At 36.3% G+C, this 22,772-nt stretch overlaps 2 protein-coding genes across 4 annotated transcripts in view; one reads left to right on the top strand and one right to left on the bottom strand.

The window, feature by feature from the left end:
* Positions 1 to 22,104, bottom strand: part of LOC107565988 (probable bifunctional methylenetetrahydrofolate dehydrogenase/cyclohydrolase 2) — a 29,857-nt gene extending 7,753 nt beyond the window's left edge. Inside the window, exons 1-4 of one of the 3 annotated variants that reach the window (XM_016251334.1) lie at positions 21,852 to 22,104; positions 2,855 to 3,039; positions 1,839 to 1,961; positions 1,457 to 1,609 (exon numbers count right to left, since the gene is read on the bottom strand). In XM_016251334.1, the coding sequence (XP_016106820.1) occupies positions 1,457 to 1,609; positions 1,839 to 1,961; positions 2,855 to 3,039; positions 21,852 to 22,003 (613 nt within the window). In that variant the 5' untranslated portion in view covers positions 22,004 to 22,104. Of the gene's footprint in view, positions 1 to 1,456; positions 1,610 to 1,838; positions 1,962 to 2,854; positions 3,040 to 3,388; positions 3,608 to 21,193; positions 21,447 to 21,851 lie in introns of those variants that run through there. The other 2 variants (XM_016251335.1, XM_016251336.1) reach the window with 2 other exon arrangements.
* LOC107565987 (endothelial lipase-like) lies at positions 6,078 to 13,055 on the top strand. The gene is made up of 10 exons (XM_016251333.1): positions 6,078 to 6,347; positions 9,475 to 9,659; positions 9,939 to 10,118; positions 10,942 to 11,050; positions 11,163 to 11,387; positions 11,652 to 11,897; positions 11,985 to 12,105; positions 12,232 to 12,456; positions 12,527 to 12,622; positions 12,707 to 13,055. Exons 1-10 carry the CDS (start codon positions 6,242 to 6,244, stop codon positions 12,717 to 12,719), a joined length of 1,506 nt encoding a protein of 501 aa, XP_016106819.1. The 5' UTR covers positions 6,078 to 6,241; the 3' UTR covers positions 12,720 to 13,055.
* Positions 22,105 to 22,772: the final 668 nt, after the last annotated feature.

Genomic DNA, 22,772 nt, shown 5'->3' with positions numbered 1-22,772 from the left:
AAAGTTGTAGTATTTCCTCAGCAACCAGCACGGATCAGCTCCAGGCATGACGAAGCGATATCGTCCTCTTTTTGAAGTAGTTTCCCTTTCACAACGAATCACACAGTGCCTTCACGACATGGCGGCGGTGGCAACAATAATACTACAGCGAGAATAAAAGTTACGCCTTCTTTCTTTGCGTGAACATTTGGGTGGCGTTATGCAAATCTTCCCACATAGTGAGGTAGACATGTGGGGGCGTGTTAGAACGAGCCGTTTTAGGTAGGCGTGGCTGACTCTTAAATTTATATAGAATATCTCTTTGGATTTGAGACTTTAGTCTTTGCAACTTTACAGATCTTCTTTATGCACCAAGAGCTTGTAACACTCCAAAGAGAAAGGAAAAATTGAAATCGCATCATATGACCACTTTAAAGGAAGTCTCTTATTTTCACCAAGGCTGCAGTTTGAGATTGTGAAATATTATTACAATTTAAAATAACTGTTTTCTATTCAAATATATTTAAAAAAAATAATAATTTCCTGTGATGGCAGAGCTAAGTTTTCAGTAGCCATTACTTCAGTCTAATCATTCTAATATGTTGATTTGGTACTCAAGAAACAGTTCTTATTAATATCAATGTTCAAATAGTTTTTGCTGCTTAATATTTTTGTGGAAAAATGGTGACACTATAATTCAACTACCATTTAAAAAAAATTAAAATAAAAAAAAATACTCTTATGGGATGCATTCATTTGATCAGTAACAGATCAGAACAAGTAACAGTAAAGGCTATGTTATAAAAGATTTAAGAAATATGCTGTTCTTTTGAGAACATCAAATTCAAAGAATTCTGAAAAAATGCATTGGAGTTTCAACAAAAATAATAAACACCAAAATACTGATAATAATAACAACCATTATTAATAACTGATCACCACTCATAATTAGCAGCATATTAGAATAGGATCAAGTGAACTAGAGTAATGGCTGCTGAAAATTCTACTTTATCATCATAGAAATAAATTACATTTTAAAATATATTCAAATAGAAAAAAAATACATTTTAAATTGATTATAATATTTTATAATTATTAATGCTTGTATTTTTTTAATAAAAGAAAATGCAGCCTTAGCGAGCATAAGAGACTTCTTTCATAAACATTAAAACAATGTTAGGTATCCCAAACTTTTGACCGCTAGTATAGAATTTGAGTAAACATTTATTACTCCATTTCACAAATGCCCACGGCATGGAAAAACCATCAAAATACAGATATGATTGCAAAGCAATATTTTCAAATGTGTAAGTAATATAAACTGACATCAGATACTGTTGTTATACCTGCTGCTAACTAATGTAATCATAGGCAACCCAATCACATCTCTGCTGGGGATGCAATATGAGATGTCTGAGAAACTATTCTACAACTCAAAGAAGATTTTAATCTCAGTTCTCTGAAAGCTGTCACAAACCCGTTCTTCTGATGATTTCCCACACTGCTGCTGCTGTGGCTGGCACCATGCACCTCTGGTCCAAGCAGAGTTTTCCAGTGTTAACTATGTGGAATCCATCAACGTCTTTTTCTGGGGCTACAGCATTGCATATGGCTCTCTCGTTGATGTGCTCTGACAGAGAGAGATGCATTCCAAATATGAACTCACTATTGCAAACCTGATCCAGATATATTCAGCAAGTTGTGGTTTTATTAGCTAAGGAAATAGAAAACTACAGTACTTTCACAATTAGAATTAGCTTCTTTAGCTTCATCCCATCGATGAATGACCCTATTTTTATTCGCAATTCATATTTTACATTAGCAGTTTCACATTTTGATTCAGCAGAATAATACAGTACCTGGAAGAGGGAGTTGGACCAGCAGCCCACTGATGCTTCTGTCTCTGTTGAATTTGTCTATCAGTTCCAACATCTCTTCCTGAGATACTGATGATGGCCTGAAGATTGTGCTGCTTGACATGCCTTATCAAACAAGTACCATTTGAAGAAGAGATCAGTAAACACATGATTCATATCGTACTGTAAAATCAGTGACTTTATGTAAAATTAAAGACGTTAAAGTAAGCATTATTGCAAAAAAAGTTGTCTTTGCTTTTAAAAGCAACTTGAAATCTTTATACAAATTGTTCTATTTTTTATATTTCTGAGACATTATTTTAAGGCTCTCCTATTTAATGCGATTTGCATGGAAGCCTATTTCTGCCACAGAATAAAAAAATTATAATAAATAAGCTAATTACGACTTTTTATCTCACAGTTCGGACTTTGCAAAATATAAACACAGGATTGTGCAATAGAAATTCTGACTTTTTTTTCACAATTCCAAGTTTACAATTCACAATTCTGACTACTTTTCTCCGAATTTTGAATTTACATCTCACAATTGTTTATTTGTTTTTGCCATGGAAAATTGCAACCTTTTCTCACAAGTCCGATTTTCTTGCAACTGCGAGTTTATATCTCAAAATCCAGACTTTTCTTCTCAGAATTGCGAGTTTATATCTTGCGATTTTTACATCTCAGAATTGTGAGAGAAATCTAAATTCTGAGATAAAAAGTTACAAGCACCTCTTTCATTTTTATTTATTCCGTGGCAGAAATGGGCTTCCGTAAACACCCTCTGTTACATCTGTTGCAATAAAACAAACTCATAAAAAATAAAAATACAGTATCAGTATAAAGTTGTATGTATTTCTGTTTTGTTTTTTTTAGCATTTTAATTAGGATTATGCTAATTTAATTACATTTAATTGGGGCCTCCCGAGAAGTTTGCAGAGGCCCCCTAGTGGTCCTCTTGCTGAACCATTGCCTCCATATCAAAACGTTGAAGTTTATATTGACTGTGTGTTGCTCACCAAGCAGTGAAGCTGCTCGGGTTTTGTTTCTCACGTAAGTGTGGCTGGCATGATCATTTCCCACCAGGATGACACTCAGATGAGGTCTTCTGTTGCCTTGGGCCACTAGTTTCGCTATATCACTCTGGACTTCTTTATGGATCTGCCGAGCAAGTTCTGTCCCCGAGACCACAGTGGCAGCATGTCTATGTGACAAACATAACATATATGTAACAATACACCGTGACAGACACATGGAAAAATGATCAAAACCGTTATAATGCATCTGCAATGTACTTAAATCTCTGCTTAAGCATCTCATTGACAGTATCGATGACACCCACATGGTGGCGGAATATTCAAACACACAAAATGTATTTACTGAATGAATCGACCTTCTCAAACAATGACTATATGCCCTGTATGTCATGTTTATATAGATACAGACTCTACAAACCGGATGATATGCTGTTCCGGTAAGAAAACACGCGTGTTTTGCATATGAACACATGCAAGCTTTGTTTATCTGCACCAGGGGGGGAATTCAGTCCTAACCTTTGCAGTGACCGACAAAAAGGGCTTCTCCGGTTGACTGTTTTCAGATTAATCCATCGTTTTGATCGACAATGCTGGAAATATAATGTTAATGTCTGTATTCTAGTATAATTCACTGTTAATGCAGTGGTAGCTGCCATAGTAACTGATCACCTGCTCCTCCTCACAAGCACAGCTCGCGCGTCTCGACGCGTCACACTCACAACAAAACTATTTCCGGTTCTGTGTTAAAGAGACGTAAAACGTCTGCAAAACACAATTTACCGCATTGTCTCTATGTGATATAAAAGTCCAACATAAAAATGATAATTCAATGAATACACGTCTATAAACGTAGCAGGAAATTCCGCAAAAACCTGACCTAAAAGCCGGCACGGATCTTAAAACAGCCTGAGCAGACAAAAAGCCAGGCATGTGATATATAGATCATGTAAATATAATCTCTGAATAATATTCGAACCCAAATGACTGAAGTTCTGAAACGAATGCAGTTATTCAAACTTAGTTTTTGAGCTCATTTCAGCCTTATTTAGATTCATTTATTAATAGCCTACTTATTATGCTATATTATAGATTTTATTTGTAATTATCTTTGAGTTTTTAAAATCGTATTGATTTCAATAACATGGAAATCCACTGTTTTATGATTCACACATATTGCCAGGGTTTTCCATGACCGTGGGAAACCTGTATCATTTTACCTAAACTTTAACTTTTTTCTATTGCTGTCTTGTAAGCACTAGTTTTTCCTTCAGGAAATGCAAATCTGGATTGTATTATGTGTTGAAATTAAATAGGCCTACAGTGTTCGCTTTCCAGGCCATTTACCGAGGTGTAACATCCTGGAACAAAAGGATTCGAATCTTTTAGAAGTAACGTAGCAGTGCCAAATACACAAGACTTTAAAGAAAGTGAAAAATGGAACAAATGAGTTTTGTAATTGTCTACTATGCTGCGGTTGTCATTCTATGACCTATAAAACGAACCCAAATAGCCTATATTCTTACCTAACCCAGGGCAGATTGCAATATACTGCCCTAAAACAAATGTGCGGTGCCCAGATTCACAGTTGACACATTCTATAAGCTTGTATGAGATTCTGTTAAGACCACTGGATATACCTACCTGTGGCAGAAAATGCTATATAGGCTATCAGTGTATGTACACGTGTGTGTGTGTGTGTGTGTGTGTGTGTGTGTGTTTTTCTAAATTATTCCATGTCCTGATCATTTGATTAAACACCAAAACTAAGTTACTAGGTCAATGTTTTTTATGTCCAAATGTTCTTCTATGACAGAGAAGGTGGCTGATGAATAATGTGTTTTTGTTCAGCTCTATATATCTCTTTAGTATGCAGCCCTTGTCTTCTATGCACAGGCTTCATCAGGGTGTTTTCTAAAAGAGAATCCACTATATAAATGGAAGGAGGGGGCCAAGGTTTTTCTATATGACCCACTTAGATTTAATAATGAATTCATAGTAATAATTTATGCAGATGCTTTTATCCAAAGCGACTCACAGTGCATTCAGGCTATACATTTTTTACCAGTATGTGTGTTCCCTGGGAATTGAACCCAATAACTTTTGTGCTGCTAATGCAATGCTATACCACTGAACCACAGTAACACTAGGATTTCACCAACATCCAGTAGTCTGTTCAATTTTTATGTTTTTCTAAGACAGTTTGTCTTCTTGACGCTTCTGACCAATGCCTTGAAACAAATTGATCTAGTTGGTCAAGCTTTTTATTTTTAATTACATAAAACTTTTGGTCTTGATTAGGAAATGGATCTTTTAGCCTAAACAACTAAGAAAAGTCACATTGCCCAGTGACTGTATATTTGGAAATGTCAAAAATAGGCCTATTGCTCATGCATATTCCGTTTATATATAAAACAAATCCATCCACCCATTTTTGTCCAGCAGTCAGTCAGTTTAGTCATTGTATTTGACTTGTACATGTGTACCAATTAAAAACTAAATTCCATACGGTTTACATTTAGTCTAAAGGTTCCTATCATAGAGTTGCAATTGTTTGAATGTAAAACGGTTTTATTTTGGATAAGAACTGTTTCACTTCTACAAGACTTTATACTCCAGTGAATTTCTCAAAGTGGGTTTGTCTTTGGAATTCTCTATATAAAACATACTTTGTAGTTTTGCCAAAAAAATCTAATGAACATTTATTGCCCAAGAGGAAAACAAGAGAGAGAGAGAGAGAGAGAGAGAGATATTGAGACTGTTAAAAGTGTTATAAAACACTGTTTTATTTGAAAAGATGAAATACTATTGGCTATATCATCTTCTCAAAATGAACTGTATTTTTATTAGGAGAAAAAAAAAAGTAAAGACAATAAAGCAATCATGTATAGGCTACAAAACCTAAGGAGCCCCATCTACCCTACATTGCAAAATGTGAACAAAAGTGACCACAAAAAAAGACCCATGCGTTCGCAACGTTAACACACAAACACCCCAAGTTCGTGTATTTGTAAACAAACACAGTCATGTGCACTGCTGCAGGCTCGTTAACCTTTGGGATGCTCGGCGAGCATAGGGTTAACAGGAGCGTGAGAATTGTGCCAGTCTAAAACTCATTCAAACTTATATATGCCACGCCCTCGACAGAAGTTCCAGGGGCTTGACCAATTAGAAAGAAAGAATTTCATCGTAGATATCTGCCGATGGTCAGATGACTGAAAAAACCTATTTAAAACTCTAATGAGCAACCTGAGACAGGTTCATACACTTGCCTGACACCTCTTAGTGAAGGATTAATACGTAAAACTTCCTCAGTTAGCCTACTCCAGTTTGTCAAAAGAACAACGAAACTATTTTGAAGCCCTGAACATTATGGTAGAAAAATCTATAAGAATTGCACTTTGCTTGTTATGTTTTATACTGTGCCATTCATTCAGTGCCGTAGCCGCTGCACCCGACCAGAACACGCAACTGAAAGGTAAGACAATTGTCTTTAGTTTGTTAACTAATTGCTGTTTAATGCTTTTAAATGAAGTAAGTGGTTACTTTAGTGCGCAAAATCCCTAAATAATTGATATTTTTACTAATTTCTGCTTACAATCGTTCTTTTCACGGACAATGGCTAACAATAACTCCGATTTCATTCAAACCGTGAGAAACACGTTAAGTCTCACGTCCTCACTACGACTACGTGAATGAACCGAATGAACCTGTCAAAGAAAAACGCCACAAAAGTTACTTGAAAGTTAAACTATCCGCTTCATTGACGCGTCGGTGACTCACAAATTAAAACCCGGACAATCCACTTTGTATCGGATGTGCATTTAAACTATCGCCCAGAGAAGTCCACGTTTTATCGCCGAGCTGGACTGCCGCGTTGTCGACCGCAGTGACTTTGTGGTGAAAATTATTTGACTTTTGAACGACCTTTTGACTTCTGAGGGAATTTAAAATATAATCAATAATTATTGTAACGTTTGTGAAAAATAAACCGTTTCGAATACCGGGCAGTATTGTTACAGAATTTGTTAAAACGTTTGTTATTCTGTGTTGAGCTCAGTTTGATATAATATTCACACATACACTATACCGTTCAAAAGTTTGGGATCAGAAAGACTTGTAATGTGTGTGTTTTTTTTTTAAAAGAGGTCTATTATGCTCATCGAGGCTGCATTTATTTGATCAAAAATACAGAAAAAAACCAGTAATCTTGCAAAATGTTATTACAATATAAAACTAATGGTTTCTGTTTTAATATCCTTTAAAATATAATTTATTTCTGTGATGCAAAGCTGAATTTCCATCAGCCATCCTTAAGAGATCATTCTAATGTGCTGATTTATTATTAGAATTATCAATGTTGGCAACAGTTGTGCTGCCAAATATTTTTTTTGGAAACTGCGATACTTTTTTCAGGATTCTATGATGAATAAAAAGTTAAGAACAGCATTTATTAAAAATATCAATCTTTTCTAACGATATAAATCTTCGCTATCACTTCTTATCAATTTAACACATCCTTGCTGACTAAAAGTTTTAATTTCTTTCAAAAAAAGAAAGAATAGAAATTGACTGACCCCAAACTTTTGAATTGGAAGTGAATATTGTTAGAAAAGATTTCTATTTTAAATAAATGCTCTTCTTTTTAACTTTTCATGTGACACTGGAGTAATGATGCTGAAAATTCAGCTTTGCATCACAGGAATAAATTAGATATGAATGTATATTAAAATAGTAAAACGTTATTTTACATCATAATAATATTTCACGATATTACATTTTTCCTGTATTTTTGATCAAATAAATGCAGCCTTGATGAGCATAATAGACCTCTTTTTAAAAAAAAACACACACATTACAAGTCTTTCTGATCCCAAACTTTTGAACGGTATAGTGTATGTGTGAATATTGTATCAAACTGAGCTCAACACAGAATAACAAACGTTTTAACAAATTCTGTAACAATACTGCCCGGTATTCGAAACGGTTTATTTTTCACAAACGTTACAATAATTATTGATTATATTTTAAATTCCCTCAGAAGTCAAAAGGTCGTTCAAAAGTCAAATAATTTTCACCACAAAGTCACTGCGGTCGACAACGCGGCAGTCCAGCTCGGCGATAAAACGTGGACTTCTCTGGGCGATAGTTTAAATGCACATCCGATACAAAGTGGATCGTCCGGGTTTTAATTTGTGAGTCACCGACGCGTCAATGAAGCGGATAGTTTAACTTTCAAGTAACTTTTGATGAATAAAAAGTTAAAAAGAACAGCATTTATTAAAAATATCAATCTTTTCTAACGATATAAATCTTCGCTATCACTTCTTATCAATTTAACACATCCTTGCTGACTAAAAGTTTTAATTTTTCAAAAAAAGAAAGAATAGAAATTGACTGACCCCAAACTTTTGAATTGGAAGTGAATATTGTTAGAAAAGATTTCTATTTTAAATAAATGCTCTTCTTTTTAACTTTTCATGTGACACTGGAGTAATGATGCTGAAAATTCAGCTTTGCATCACAGGAATAAATTAGATATGAATGTATATTAAAATAGTAAAACGTTATTTTACATCATAATATTATTTCACGATATTACATTTTTCCTGTATTTTTGATCAAATAAATGCAGCCTTGATGAGCATAAGAAACTCCTGTAAAAACATAAAATCGTTCTGATCCCAAACTTTTGAACGGTAGTGTAGATTTGTTCCTAATTAGTTTAGAAATCTAAATCTTCAGTTGAAACATGCTCGTTTACACATTCATTTTCATTGGTAATCAAATATATATTTTTCCATCACCCGCCACGTGATGTAAGCGAAACCATATTAAACCGCAAACATTTTAATCGAAAACAAACAAAATTGAAAAACTATCGAGCAAATACATAAAACAACTCTAAAAACATAAGACCACTAATTTTTCTAATTTGTTCCTAATTAGTTTAGAAATCTAAATCTTCAGTTGAAACATGCTCGTTTACACATTCATTTTCATTGGTAATCAAATATATATTTTTCCATCACCCGCCACGTGATGTAAGCGAAACCATATTAAACAGCAAACATTTTAATCGAAAACAAACAAAATTGAAATAAACTATCGAGCAAATACATAAAACAACTCTAAAAACATAAGACCATGTCTGTATACATTAATCCTGTAAATACTTTTTACAAAGACCTCAAATTTCTCAGGATGGTTTTTATTTGATTTCTCCTTTTCTAATTGGTTAAACTCACGGTGTTGCATGCTACCGAGTTTTTCCTTACTTGGGTTGAAAAGTCGCAGGTTTCTTCCACTTGAAAGTGTGCAGACTGTTTGTAAACTCAAATTAAGACTGTTTGGCATTCCTGTAATGTTTGACTGGTTCATTAGAAAAAGTGTTCTGCATCTTTCCCTCTCTACAGTAGCTCAATTGTTCAAGCTAGTTATTAAAACGAGATGTTGTCACAAGGCTTACCATGAATAAACTCAACCTCAACACCTTATGAAACAGTTAAGCGCTTTGAAATGCCTCAAGCACCTGGTCTTACCAATATTATATGTAGAGTTTGGGATTTACATAAGCGTATTCATGGTTTTGCTATTTATTCTAGATGATGCCGAGGACAGCTTCTCAATGGATCCAGTGCTACTTCATGACCGAATCAAGTACAACATGCGAAAGTCTTTGGATCTTGATGACGACGGCTGTTACCTCCAACCTGGGAAAAAGGAAAGCATTGAGGAGTGTGGCTTCAATACCACAGTCAAGACCATTCTGATAATCCACGGCTGGACGGTGAGATATTCTAGATGATCATGTGGCTAGTTTTAATATTTGGTTCGACTTTTAAAGATTTCAACACCCATAGCCTTTGAATCTTCAGAAGTTTCCTCGCATTTTATCTTTGATTCAATGCTGGAAGTTATCCAGAAATAGTGTAACACAACTGAAATGTTCTTTCTTCAGTGTGCCAATACTTTCACTTCTCGGATGTGAAGCAAATATTATGGTTTCACACATGATTGCTGGAACTTTGCTGGTTGGGTTTGGTAAAGGGTGTGATATCTTTCACAGATGAGTGGGATGTTTGAGAGCTGGATGCACAAGCTGGTGGCTGCTGTTCAGAGACGAGAGTCGGAGGCTAATGTGGTGGTGGTCGACTGGCTGGGCCTGGCCCACCAGCTTTACCCTGATGCCGTCAACCATACCCACCGGGTTGGGCAGAGCATTGCAACCCTTTTGGACTGGCTCCAGGTACGTCTACATTATACATCCCACTGGGTGTGCTTGTTTCTCTTTGTGGGCATTGGCAACCGTGAAAACTCTGCTTGTGGCCTTGGACATTGGGTCTTTGTTGGTGTTATTCATCTTTTCTCAGAACAGCAGATGTCCTGGCGAAGTACAATTTGTTTTAGTTTTTTTGTTGTTTGAGATGTCAGGAGTTTGCCCAAGGCATTGTGGGTATTCTCATGGAACAATAAATATTCATGCATCGTAGCTGGGTTCCTTAGACCCTGAAGGTCTTTTTATACAGGAAAGATGCAAGCAGTGTAAATTAGCAGCTGAGCATATTAGCCCCCCACATTCGCACACGGATGCCCCGGCTGGCATTGAGCATGTTACAGCAACGATGTGCATGAAGGATAATGACATTTTTTACATCGCAAAGCTGCTCTCATCAGGGATATAAAAAGAAGTTTAGAGCTCTCCTCCTCAGATGAATAGTAGTTTCTTTTCACATTTCATCTTTTGGATTTAGTCAGATGTTTAGTTGGACTCGGCTCACAAATAAATAAAAAATAGAAAAATATTTGATACTATTGATTAACTTTATTATTAATGTTTATATAATAATAATTATTAGTAGTAGTAGGAGGAGGATCATTATCATATGATTTGCAGGATCTACCAAATAGATCTCCTGGATAAATAATCATTTTACATTTTCAATTTAAATAGACGTAGCATGAATGAACGAATAAATACTTTTCCCATTCAATATTTAATAATCATTTATTAGCGCTATTCCCCTCAGATTGACAGTATTATTAATCTAATGTGTGTCTGTTTTTGATAGGAAGAAGTGCAGCTACAACTTGAGGATGTGCATATGATTGGATACAGTCTTGGTGCTCATGTTGCTGGATATGCTGGAACTTTTGTAAAAGGAATTGGACGTATAACAGGTGAGATTTAGATTTATGTTGGACACTTTGATTGTTGAAAAGCAACAAAGAAATTGCTCCGTCTTTTTGCACACATGAAGGCCAACTCTAAACATCTGTTCTTTTTGAATAGGTTTAGACCCAGCTGGCCCCATGTTTGAGGGGGCAGAGTCCCACAAGAGGCTTTCTCCAGATGATGCGGACTTTGTCGACGTCCTGCACACATACTCACGGGGAGCTTTGGGCTTCAGTATTGGGATCCAGGAACCTATTGGGCACATTGATATTTATCCCAATGGTGGGGATGTACAGCCAGGCTGTTCCTTAGGAGATGTGCTGTCCACTGCTGCTGCAGGAAGTGAGTGCTTCCATTTTTTTTTTTTATTGTTTTACCAAATTCCAACTCTTCCATTTGACCAAATCTGTCATGTCACCACACAGACTTTGTGGAAGTCATGAAGTGTGAACACGAGCGGGCAGTGCATCTCTTCGTGGACTCCCTCATGAACAAGGACCACATGAGCTACGCTTTTCAATGTACCGGCCCTGATCGTTTGTTTTTTTATTGTTTTACCAAATTCCAACTCTTCCATTAGACCAAATCTGTCATGTCACCACACAGACTTTGTGGAAGTCATGAAGTGTGAACATGAGCGGGCAGTGCATCTCTTCGTGGACTCCCTCATGAACAAGGACCACATGAGCTACGCTTTTCAATGTACCGGCCCTGATCGTTTCAAGAAGGGCATTTGCTTGAGCTGCAGGAAGAACCGCTGCAACAGCATCGGTTACAACGCCAAGAAAATGCGCAAGAGGAGAAACTTCAGCAAAATGTACCTGAAGACTCGCGCAGACACACCTTTTGGCGGTAAGTAATTATAGCCTCTTTTGTTTCGGAGGCACATGCTGTCATGATGAGTCACTAAAATGTGGTTGTTTGCTCAATCCTCTCCAGGTTACCACTATCAGATGAAGATGCATGTGTTCGACAGGAAGAGCGCAGATGATGCAGATCCTACTTTCTACGTCAAACTATATGGGTCCCATAATGATACCGATAACCTCAGTGTAGAAATGTAAGCACTTCATGATTAAGATTTCCAGTATATTCTCCTGTTTACTGCTAAACATCGTTTGTATGGGTTCTTTTAAGGATTAAAATACATTTTTGAAGACCTGACCTGGCTTCTCTGTTTTCACAGTGCTGATGGAGTTGGTCTAAACCTCACAAACACATTTCTCGTCTTCACGGAAGAGGACATTGGTGATCTGCTGAAGATTTCTCTTCGCTGGGAAGGCCCTTCTGATTCCTGGTCATCTGTGTTGAAACACCTCAAGTCATCGTTCTGGTCATGGTCAAGTTCACAGAATAAAAAAGTTCTGGAGGTTCGAAGGATCCGAGTCAAAGCAGGAGAAACGCAGAAAAAGTAAGTGCTGCCTTGGCACTTATTGGTTGTGAATGAACTGATTGTTAATGTCACAATATTTAATTCACAGGTTCACCTTCTGTGCTGCAAAGACTGAGATATCGCCTGGGCAAGAAGTTACATTTCTTAAATGCCGTGATGGCTGGGAAGTGAAACCTAGAAAACGGTATGTATGTGTATCTACCATTTATACATTTTCTCTATTGTGCTGTTCATTTATTTATTTGCCTTTTTGTTTATTTCTTTGCAGATTGCACTACTGAGAGGAAGCGCTGTTAGCTAGGGACCCAAGGCGGTGAAGGGCCTGAGCACTTTTGTTTGTCTTGGTACACATTTGGTGGGATAATGCACCATATTTGTTTGGGTGGGTAGAACACAACTTGTGCTGCTCGGATGGGTGATGATGACTGGTTACTGGACTTGCTCAGGGCATTTTTTTTCTACCGTTGGGAAGTTCTGAGTTGTTTGAGATTCTTTTGGTACTATTTGTATGTTTTCTACTGTTGTGTTCAACATGTCCGTTTTGTGGATCTCAGACTTTTCCTTAACAACGCAATACTCGTTATATATATATTTTTGTACGTTTTTAATTTATGAAGAGAAAAAAAGCACTGTAAAACCAAGCTTATTTATCAACCTAATGCACACCTTGTACCAAGGCATAAATTAATTCTCTCCCAAGTTACCTGATGACCACTTTTACGCGTGTATGTGTCTGTGGATTTCAACAGGAAGGTTTTTATGTGAATTCACAGTATTATTTAAGGTCAGAAGAATGGAGAGAACCGCTGTATTTGTCTTCATAAAATGTTGCACATTGTGCCTTGCTCTGTACATGTTTTATGCATATAAAATGTAATAATAATTTGTAATAATGACTTTGATTCCACTGCGTCATGATGCATTTTATTAACAAATCTGTTTCTGACTTTGAGAAAAGATTGTCTAGTATTAATACTATTCATTTTGAGTAGTTGAATGCTAATTTAATATAACTTTAGCTGATTTGTATTTGTGTAACTTGAGTAGGTTCTAAAAAATGCTTCAAATATGAGTCCATCGGTTTACTTGCTTAAGGAAGAGTTTTGCAGAGGAAATGATAGTGAGACGTGTCTTAGCAACTTAAGTTGTAAATCATGTCATGTCATTCCAAACCGGTATGACTGACTTTCTTCTGTGGAACACAAAAGGATAAATTAAGGCTTTGCTAGTTGCTCTTTGCAATTGCAAAGAATATGGACCGAAGCTTTCAAAAAGATGCACAAGCATAAAAGTATCACAAACATGGCTCGAATTCACTTTTCTGCTGTATATTCAGAGGCTTCATCTAAAACTGCATAGTAGCCGAAAATGGACACCGTAGGCTACTCTTTACTATCCCAAGAAGCAACTGGAGAGAAGCTGCACACTTGACAAATGTAGTGCATGTGGAATCTTTTTGCACTGTACAGAACATACTTTTTTTCACAGTCGCTAAACGGTAGCCAAAGTCTCTTGAGGATGGGGAGGCAAACCTGAAACAAATCACTCAGACCAGATGTGTGAACTGGATCAGTCCTGAACAGCTCTAATTCAAAAGAATGATTTGTTTATGAATCAAACATTGCATTTATGATACTTTTTTATGATGCTTTAGCGTGCTTTTTTTTTAACCATGAAAGCTTCAGACCCTCTTGATTGAAATTGCATTAAAAAAACATGAAATACTCATCAATATTTCTTCTTCCAGGAAAGTATGTCATACAGATTAGGAAAAACACAAGGATGAGTAATGTCACAGTTTTCATTAGTCTAGTGCAGGGGTAGGCAAGTTCGGTCCTAGAGAGCCGCAGTCCTGCAGAGTTCAGCTCCAACCCTAATCAGACACACCTGAACAAGCTAATCAATGTCTTCAGGATTACTAAGGCTATAGGCAGGTGAGTTTTTTTTTCAGGGTTGGAGCTGAACTCTGCAGGACTGCGGCTCTCTAGGACCGAACTTGCCTACCCCTGGTCTAGTGTTTTACTAGAAATGTCCTTATTTTCAGAGGAGTAAGCTTGAAACTTCATGGAGTGCCAAGTGTGTGTGTGTGTTGGTGTGTGTGCGCCTGTTTGTATGTGCTATTTCAGAAATGTATTTAAAACGTGTTTACGTGACCATTTTTGTTCTTCTGGTGACAAACCTCTTAAAAATGTTGAAATCTTTCCAGAACATTTGTCAGTTACTAGTGTAAAGGCAAAGAGGTGCCAAACAGAATGAGATGATAAGAGACAGGAAATAGCTGTCATCTGACACAGTGGTTTCTTTACTACAGTAGGAACATTCTCACTAATGTGTCTCCAAAAAAAGAGTGATTTGTACCAATGTATAACTATGGCCATTGCTATGCTAATTACAGTTTTTTGAATTGCTAAAACACTAAACCCCATTCTCTGAACCAAATTCTCACTAGCTTAAACCAATTTGTCAAATAAAGCACTCTTTCTGCTAAACCTTAAACATGTTCAGGCAGTTAGGCTCTATTTGCAAATCTCATGCACTCTTTTTGCAAAACTCTAAACACATTCTCATTCACTTAAACACTTATCACACTGTGATGCATTTGTGCTGCAAAATGCTAAACACAAGCGGCAAAAGTTAAACACAACTAAAGCACAGTTGTCATCGTTTACACGCAACGATTCAAAATTGTTCACATTTGTTTCTAATGATGTAATCAAACCAACTATACAAAATATGAGCCAGTTCAGAGTGCACAAGTGGCACAGGTGACTGAATGAGGATACGAACAATAGATGGAAACAATCTGAGAAGGAGAGGAGGGAGAGTACATGTAAGAAGTGGAGGATGAGGAGGAAGAGTAAAGTTTAGAGAGTGTTATCAAGGCTGGATCTGTCAGACCAGAGGGTTTTTTCTCTTTGTCTAGCAAAAAAACACAACATTGTGATGTGGACAAAGTCCTCAGGCCAGACTCAAGCACAAAGACATGATGTTGAGACAGAAGGAATCTCTCATTGAGCCTGATTTTACAATGGCACAACTTACAGTATTTGAGTGTACTGTAGCATGTACCTTTTTGGCCTTTGCAATTGGCCTGCAGTATTTTTGCAGTATCCAAGTGCTGAATACATACAAACATTCAGTACTATTCAATATTCAGCACAATACTATTCTTGCAGTACATACTGTACAATAGGACTATACAATATATTCACCTTACTCAGTTGCAATTACTTTCTTACTGAATTACAAAATTGTTTACTCAATACAATATACGGATGATCTGTAGTGTTTATTTGATTGACTCATGTGTGTGTGATCTGAAAGCACTGTTTCATTTTGAGTGCGAGCTTTTGCAGTGATTGTTTGATTTTGATGGAAGAGTCAGAGATTTCGTGAATTTAGGTTGAGTATTTGGATTTGAGTTGAAGGTTTTGAGAAAATGAATGATGGTTTCAAGAAATGTGTCTTAGCAATTCAGAAAAACTGTAAGAAAAAGATAATATGTAAAAGTCAACTATATGTGTTGATATGTATATATATAATATGTTTGTTAATAATAAAAAGGGATTCGCAGATACACTATGAGGGCAAGGCAGGGATCAGCCCTTCAGGTTAATTAAACTATTTTAGCATGGTGATTTATGACTGAGTTATGAATGAGAATTATGAGTTATGACTGATTGTGAAAAATGGTTTAATATCGTTTAATATTTGAAGCAGTGATAGAAATGCTAAAATGTGAGGTAAAAAATGTCTTCCATTTTTTTATCGATATTTAATATCATTTATCATATTTTTTCTCTAGATTCTATTTTATTCTTAGACAGCAAAGTGAACATTTCAGTTAATTATTAAAGTTTTGACATGATGAAAATGATTAAAAAGTGCAAGTGTGTTAAACAGTGTGTCAAATGTCCCTGAAAATTAATTAATGATTAAATGAATTAGAATTACAGTTTTTTCTGAATTGCTAAAACACATTTCTTGAAACCATCACTCATTTTCTCAAAACCTTAAACACAAATCCAAATACTCAAACTAAATTCAAGAAACCTCTGACTCTTCCATCAAAATCAAACAATCACTGCAAAAGCATTTCACTTGCACTCAAAATCAAACAGTGCTCTCAGATCACACACACACGCACAAAAGAGTCAATAAAATAAACACTACAGAGCATTCATTAGACACTACAGAGAAAAATGGAGAACACAGCATCCAGAACATTACAGAAAAAAGTATATTGTATTGAGTAAACAATTTTGTAATTCTGTAAAAAAGCATAGTAATTGCAACTGAGTAAGGTGAATATATTGTATAGGCCTACTGTATGTTCTGCAAGAATAGTATTGTGCTGAATATTGAATAGCATGGTGTTAATTACAAAAGCCTCTAAGGATATTTTGTACATTTTATCATGTTTTGATCATCTGTATCTAAAGCCGTTTCTGTTAACTCCTTCCAGTGATTGTGTCATTCTTACACCTGGTTTTATCATGGCTCTACAAACACTTCCTCGTAAAACAAGCATTATTCTCTGCTTAGAGCTGAGTAACACACATTCTAAACAAAAACAAGAGTAAGCAGACAGGTAGCAGATAAGACGTGTAAACTATACGGTTATATGTTTTGATTATATAATATAAACTGAGACCGTGTATATTAATAATATACTAGAGTTGGTATTTTGCTTGGGTAACTGCCTAATTATAAAATTAGGACAACAACCCTTTGTAACTTGGTGGAAGAGAGTTATTTATTCCTTTAATTATCAGTTCAAGCTTATCTTTTGATTGGACATTGATGTTTTTTTTATTACAGTGCTGTTAATTGTTGCAGTTTATAAAAGGTGTTCAGAACACAAAACTCATTTAACAGGGAACACTATCGGAACATTCCTGCAAGGTTCTCTCAATGTTATGAACCAATGTTCTTCCAGGAACATTACAGTTTTTCTCAATTGCTTAAACACACTTGTCCACTCAGACATCACATTTTCAAAACAGTTAACACACAGGCTGAAACTGAAGCTCAATGGCCAAAATGGTTGCAAAATGCTCCAACACTAACAAAACATTAAAAACATGCAACATAAGCAAATACTTCCATAAAACACCACAGCTTGTGGTCAAATTACAGTTTTTTTTCTATTGCTAACATCCGTTTGTCCAATCTGTAGTCACATTTTCAAAACTCTAAACGTAATTAGCAAAACATCCGTTTGTTGTGACCACACCATTAACACAATTCATGTTGTTTTCCCACAATATTCTGTCAATTAGCACGTTTCTAAAATGCTTAAATTTTCTTTTTACACAAGCTTACCCCATACCAAAATCATGGCTCTTTCTTTTCTTTTCTTTTTTTTTTTTTTTTACAAATGCTTAAACACAGCATGACAGAAATGAAGACCTAATGTTCCAAGCTTTAAATATAGTGTAAAGCCTCTACTTCTGCAACAAAATGGCTGATAAGAATTATTTTAATTACTGATAATTGAGAAATAGCTAATTCAAATCTTAATTAATAATTTCAAGTCTTTCCATTACATGGCCATGCACAATAAAAAGGCACTCTCTGGATTGGTTTTGTTCAAAACAATACAGAACAACACAGAGAAGCAGAAAAAGAAAGAAAATGTCTGGACGAGGGAGAGGCGTAGTTGGACCAGGACTGTCTGGTTTGGTTCAGCTACCAAATCAGACATCAAGAGACTACAATAGACAGCCATGACTGCTGAGTCGAGTATTGGCCCAACCTCCAAGATCTGTACACCTCCAGAGTAAGGAAAAGGGCTAAGAAAATCACTTTGGACCCCACACACCCAGCCCACTCTCTATTCATACGGTTGCCTTCTGGTCTACAGACCACAATTTTCTGTTTTTCTTATATTACTGTTATAATTCCGGTGTATGTTTGCACTCTGTCTATACTTTCTTTTGCACTGGAAGCTCCTGTCGTCAAATCAAATTCCTTGTGTGTGTAAACATACTTGGTAATAAAGCTCTTTCTGACTTTATGACAAGGGAGAAGGAGAGGTAGGGGAGCAAAAGGCAAAGGGCTGTATGTTTTTTTTTTCACACACAGATATTTCGTTTAGCCAATAAAGCCTTTACTGCAGCAATTCTGTCACTTTTCTTTTACATTCCATAAAGTACTGATGTCTCATTCACTATGCAGTACACATACTGTCTAAAATGAATCTACACATTCACACACACAAAATTAAGTGTTCAGATGATGAAATTATTATTGTTGTTGCTTAAATGGATATTATATTGTTTTGACTTGTATAGAACAAACAAGAATTTAGAATTTTGTCAGTCACTGTGCTATGATTGACTACCTGGATGTTCCTGTTGGATAGAAAACTAGTGCAAATGTTTTGACCGAATGACTCAATTTTGAATGGGGTTTGCTGTGTTTTGATAGAGTTAGTATATGTAGAAAAGAGTATTCAGCACTTTGAAATGTAGAGTTTGTATTTAACAAAATGTGGTTTTGGCCAGAAAATTAACTATTTAGCTAATAGTGTGATGTAGGTGAGTTGCTGTGTTAAGAGTTTAGAAAAAGGGCTTTAAGTATTGGTAAACGCTTGTTAGCAATTGAAAAAAAAAAAAACTCTAGAAATATAGAGGTGAAAAAAACAATGGTTTACTTATGTATATAGTACATTATTAAATTCTGTTTTTCTTATATTACAGAAGTGTTATAATTACCATGCATGTCTGCACTATCATCTATGTTTGCACTATGTCCATACTTTCTTCTGCACTGGACGCTCCTGTCTCCAAGTCAAAATCCTTGTGTGTGTGTGAGAACATACTTGGTAATAAAAGCTCTTTCTGACAAAGGAGAGGTAGGGGGCAAAAGTCAAAGGGTCCCCCCCCCCACTGACAGCAATTTCATTTAGCAAATAAAGCCTTTACGTCAGCAATTCTGTCACTTTTTTTTACATTTCATAAAGTACTCATGACTCCTTCACTATGCAGTACACATACCATCTAAAATGATTCCACAGTCACACATAAAAAAAATGGCTGGTTGAATTATTATTACAGTTTTTCTCAGTCGCATTTCTCAAATCATCCTTAATACTTGCAACAACAAAAAATAAAAATCATACAAACAGCACCACACAAGCGATTGCGTGCAAATTACTCAATCGTTAGTTAATCTCTCAAATGTAAGTATTTATGTCAATGAACATAGTGTCATCAGAATGAAAAGTCCTAGTGTCATTGTTCCCAAACAAGAGTCAAAATGCTTAGTCATGTTGTCAATATAACAGTGCACTTTGTTAGTATTACCTGATGTAAACTATGGCAACATTTTGGATGACAGTTACAGTATTGAAATGCAGAAAGCTGCACTTATGTATGCCATATATCCATTTCAAAAGTACAAATTTGCACACTACTGTATGTGGGATATTGATTGAAAGACTGTACAGGATTCACAGTTACACTTTTACTAGTGGTCTGACGCACACATGATATAGAAAAGAAAGTAGTATGGGCACAAAGGCGAAAATACAAAATTAAGAAACACAGAAAACACCTTAGGCAGAACTTTGCTTTTGCATCCAGCACTGTATGAGGAATGGTCTACACCTCCTGACATGCCAGTCTGTCAGGCCACAGAGTCTCATCTACATCATAACGAATATCTTCCCTTGCAATGCAACGTGGAAAATATCTTTTGGAATGTCTTATCCAGCCTCTGCAGTAGTCTACTGTGATGTTCTCACAGGCTACATCCATGGCAGCCAGCAGGGTCATCAGAGTATGTGGACGGCGATCATAGACCTTCCACCTCCATGCTGAATGGGGAATATTTACCAATGGTATTGGTAAACGCTTATCAATTGGAGAAAAATAATTCTTCTTTCAAAATCAATCATTACACAAAACACAGCTATAATCTTTTGGAATGTCTTATCCAGCCTCTGCAGTAGTCTACTGTGATGTTCTCAATATGGGGAATATTTACCAATGGTATTGGTAAACGCTTATCAATTGGAGAAAATAAATAATTCTTCTTTCAAAATCAATCATTACACAAAACACAGCTATCAATATGAATTTACACTGCTCAAACTCGGTGTTGAATATGGTTAAAAAAAATAAAAAAAAAACCCTTATGGGTGTCTAAAAAAAAAAAACAGAGTTGAAATATTCAGACCTTCAGGATGTTTTTTCCCTTGCAGTGTTGCAATGAACCAATGGAAAGACATCCTTGCATGGCAAATCCATCAACAGTCCTCTTTCTTTAGGTGAAACCAGTCTTTCATTTAGTGCATCAAGAAATGTGATGAGGCATTCTGTATTGAACTGATAGTTTGTGTGTGGCAAAGGACACCATTGGAGATGGCAGCACACATGGGGATATTGGCACCCCTCTGACCTGGCACTGCAACAGTAACCCTCTGACCAATAAATGTTCCTCCCACATCTCCTCACTTTACAGAAGATGAAGCTGGCTTCATCCACAAGTTAATTTGTGATGTGCCCCTCGAGCTACATTCTCTTAAAAAAAATAAAAAGCACATTCATAGAGCACATTCCAGTTTCATGTAACTACGGTATAACAACGCATTACAATAACAAATCCGAACAAAGCATATCAAAACTGACATTATGACAAACACAAAAATGGGACTGATGAAACATCTGCTTTACTATAAATTTGTTCTGCCAATAGGGCAATACAGTAAATCTGAAATACACAGTGGTACAGTAACATTGTGACTTACCGTTTGTCATTTTGAAAAAATGCCTGGCAATAGATGCCGCAGTGCTCCGACTCAGAATGGGTTGAAACATTTGTCCAGCCTCTCAGACAAACTGTGATTGATGACAAAGTCAATAATTGTTGCTTGAATTTCATTTGAAACTTGAGCTGCATTTTCTCATTTTACAGTAATGCAGCCTCTCCACCATGTATGTAAACTTCTTTCTCTAGTCATCTGCCATGGTTTTTACTCTTCTTCCATGCCTTTGGCCTCTTTGATCCATACTTGCAAATAGTAGGATATTGGAGATGGCAGCACACATGGGGATATTGGCACCCCTCTGACCTGGCACTGCAACAGTAACCCTCTGCCCAATAAATGTTCCTCCCACATCTCCTCACTTTACAGAAGATGAAGCTGGCTTCATCCACAAGTTAATTTGTGATGTGCCCCTCGAGCTACATTCTCTTAAAAAAATAAGCACATTCATAGAGCACATTCCAGTTTCATGTAACTATGGTATAACAACGCATTACAATAACAAATCCGAACAAAGCATATCAAAACTGACATTATGACAAACACTGATGAAACATCTGCTTTACTATAAATTTGTTCTGCTAATAGGGCAATACAGTAAATCTGAAATACACAGTGGTACAGTAACATTGTGACTTACCGTTTGTCATTTTGAAAAAATGCCTGGCAATAGATGCCGCAGTGCTTCGACTCAGAATGGGTTGAACCCTTTGTCCAGCCTCTCAGACAAACTGTGATTGATGACAAAGTCAATAATTGTTGCTTGAATTTCATTTGAAACTTGAGCTGCATTTTCTCATTTTACAGTAATGCAGCCTCTCCACCATGTATGTAAACTTCTTTCTCTAGTCATCTGCCATGGTTTTTACTCTTCTTCCATGCCTTTGGCCTCTTTGATCCATACTTGCAAATAGTAGGACAGAGGTGGAATCTTTTGTAGAGGGATGAGGACTGATTGCTGATTGAAGAATTGTGCAAACGAGTTTCACACAGGTGCATTAGAGATTCATAATTATACAAGTACTTTCTATCAGCTGTGAATAGATGTTTTCCTTTTGTTCAACACAGTGAATCCAATATAGTTTGGGGTCTTTCATTGACATCTGTGGGGACTGTTTTGACAAAGGGTGTGAAAAATGTGTGATTCAAATGAAAAAGTGTTAAGCAATTGCAAAATAAGACGTCTGCTGTGCTAAGAATGTGATGATGAAGATCAAGTGGATCCCAGTTTCATTAAGCGTGTCTTAGCAAATGAGAAAAGCTCTAATGACTAGATGTTTTGAGGGGTAAGACTATTGCACAGAGAACTATATAATACATAATGAGCAACATGACAACAGCAACTGATAACGTAGGAAACAGCAGACAAATGTGCATAATCAGTTGCATGAATGTACCAAAGCAATCGCAACTTGTTCAAAAGAATGAGAAACTGCTTTTATGATCTGCACAAGTGACTAGATGATGTGAAGGTTGACCAAGTATGAGAAGTTCATTTCTGATTCGAGAAATTCACCAAAGCGACTGAGAAAAACTGTAAAATATGAGACACCAATGTTTC

Source organism: Sinocyclocheilus grahami, unplaced genomic scaffold (assembly GCF_001515645.1).
Source record: "Sinocyclocheilus grahami isolate Dianchi unplaced genomic scaffold, SAMN03320097.WGS_v1.1 scaffold1038.1, whole genome shotgun sequence".
In the NCBI taxonomy this organism is placed as follows: Eukaryota; Metazoa; Chordata; class Actinopteri; order Cypriniformes; family Cyprinidae; genus Sinocyclocheilus; species Sinocyclocheilus grahami.
The sequence above is the reverse complement of the archived record's forward strand: the minus strand, read 5'-3'. Positions and strand labels throughout refer to the sequence as shown.

Coding starts and splice junctions, on each gene's coding strand:
- LOC107565987 (XM_016251333.1), top strand. CDS start 6,242: ATGGTAGAAAAATCTATAAGAATTGCACTTTGCTTGTTATGTTTTATA. Junction 11,898..11,984: donor CGCAGACACACCTTTTGGCG/GTAAGTAATTAT, acceptor AATCCTCTCCAG/GTTACCACTATCAGATGAAG. Junction 12,106..12,231: donor GATAACCTCAGTGTAGAAAT/GTAAGCACTTCA, acceptor CTGTTTTCACAG/TGCTGATGGAGTTGGTCTAA.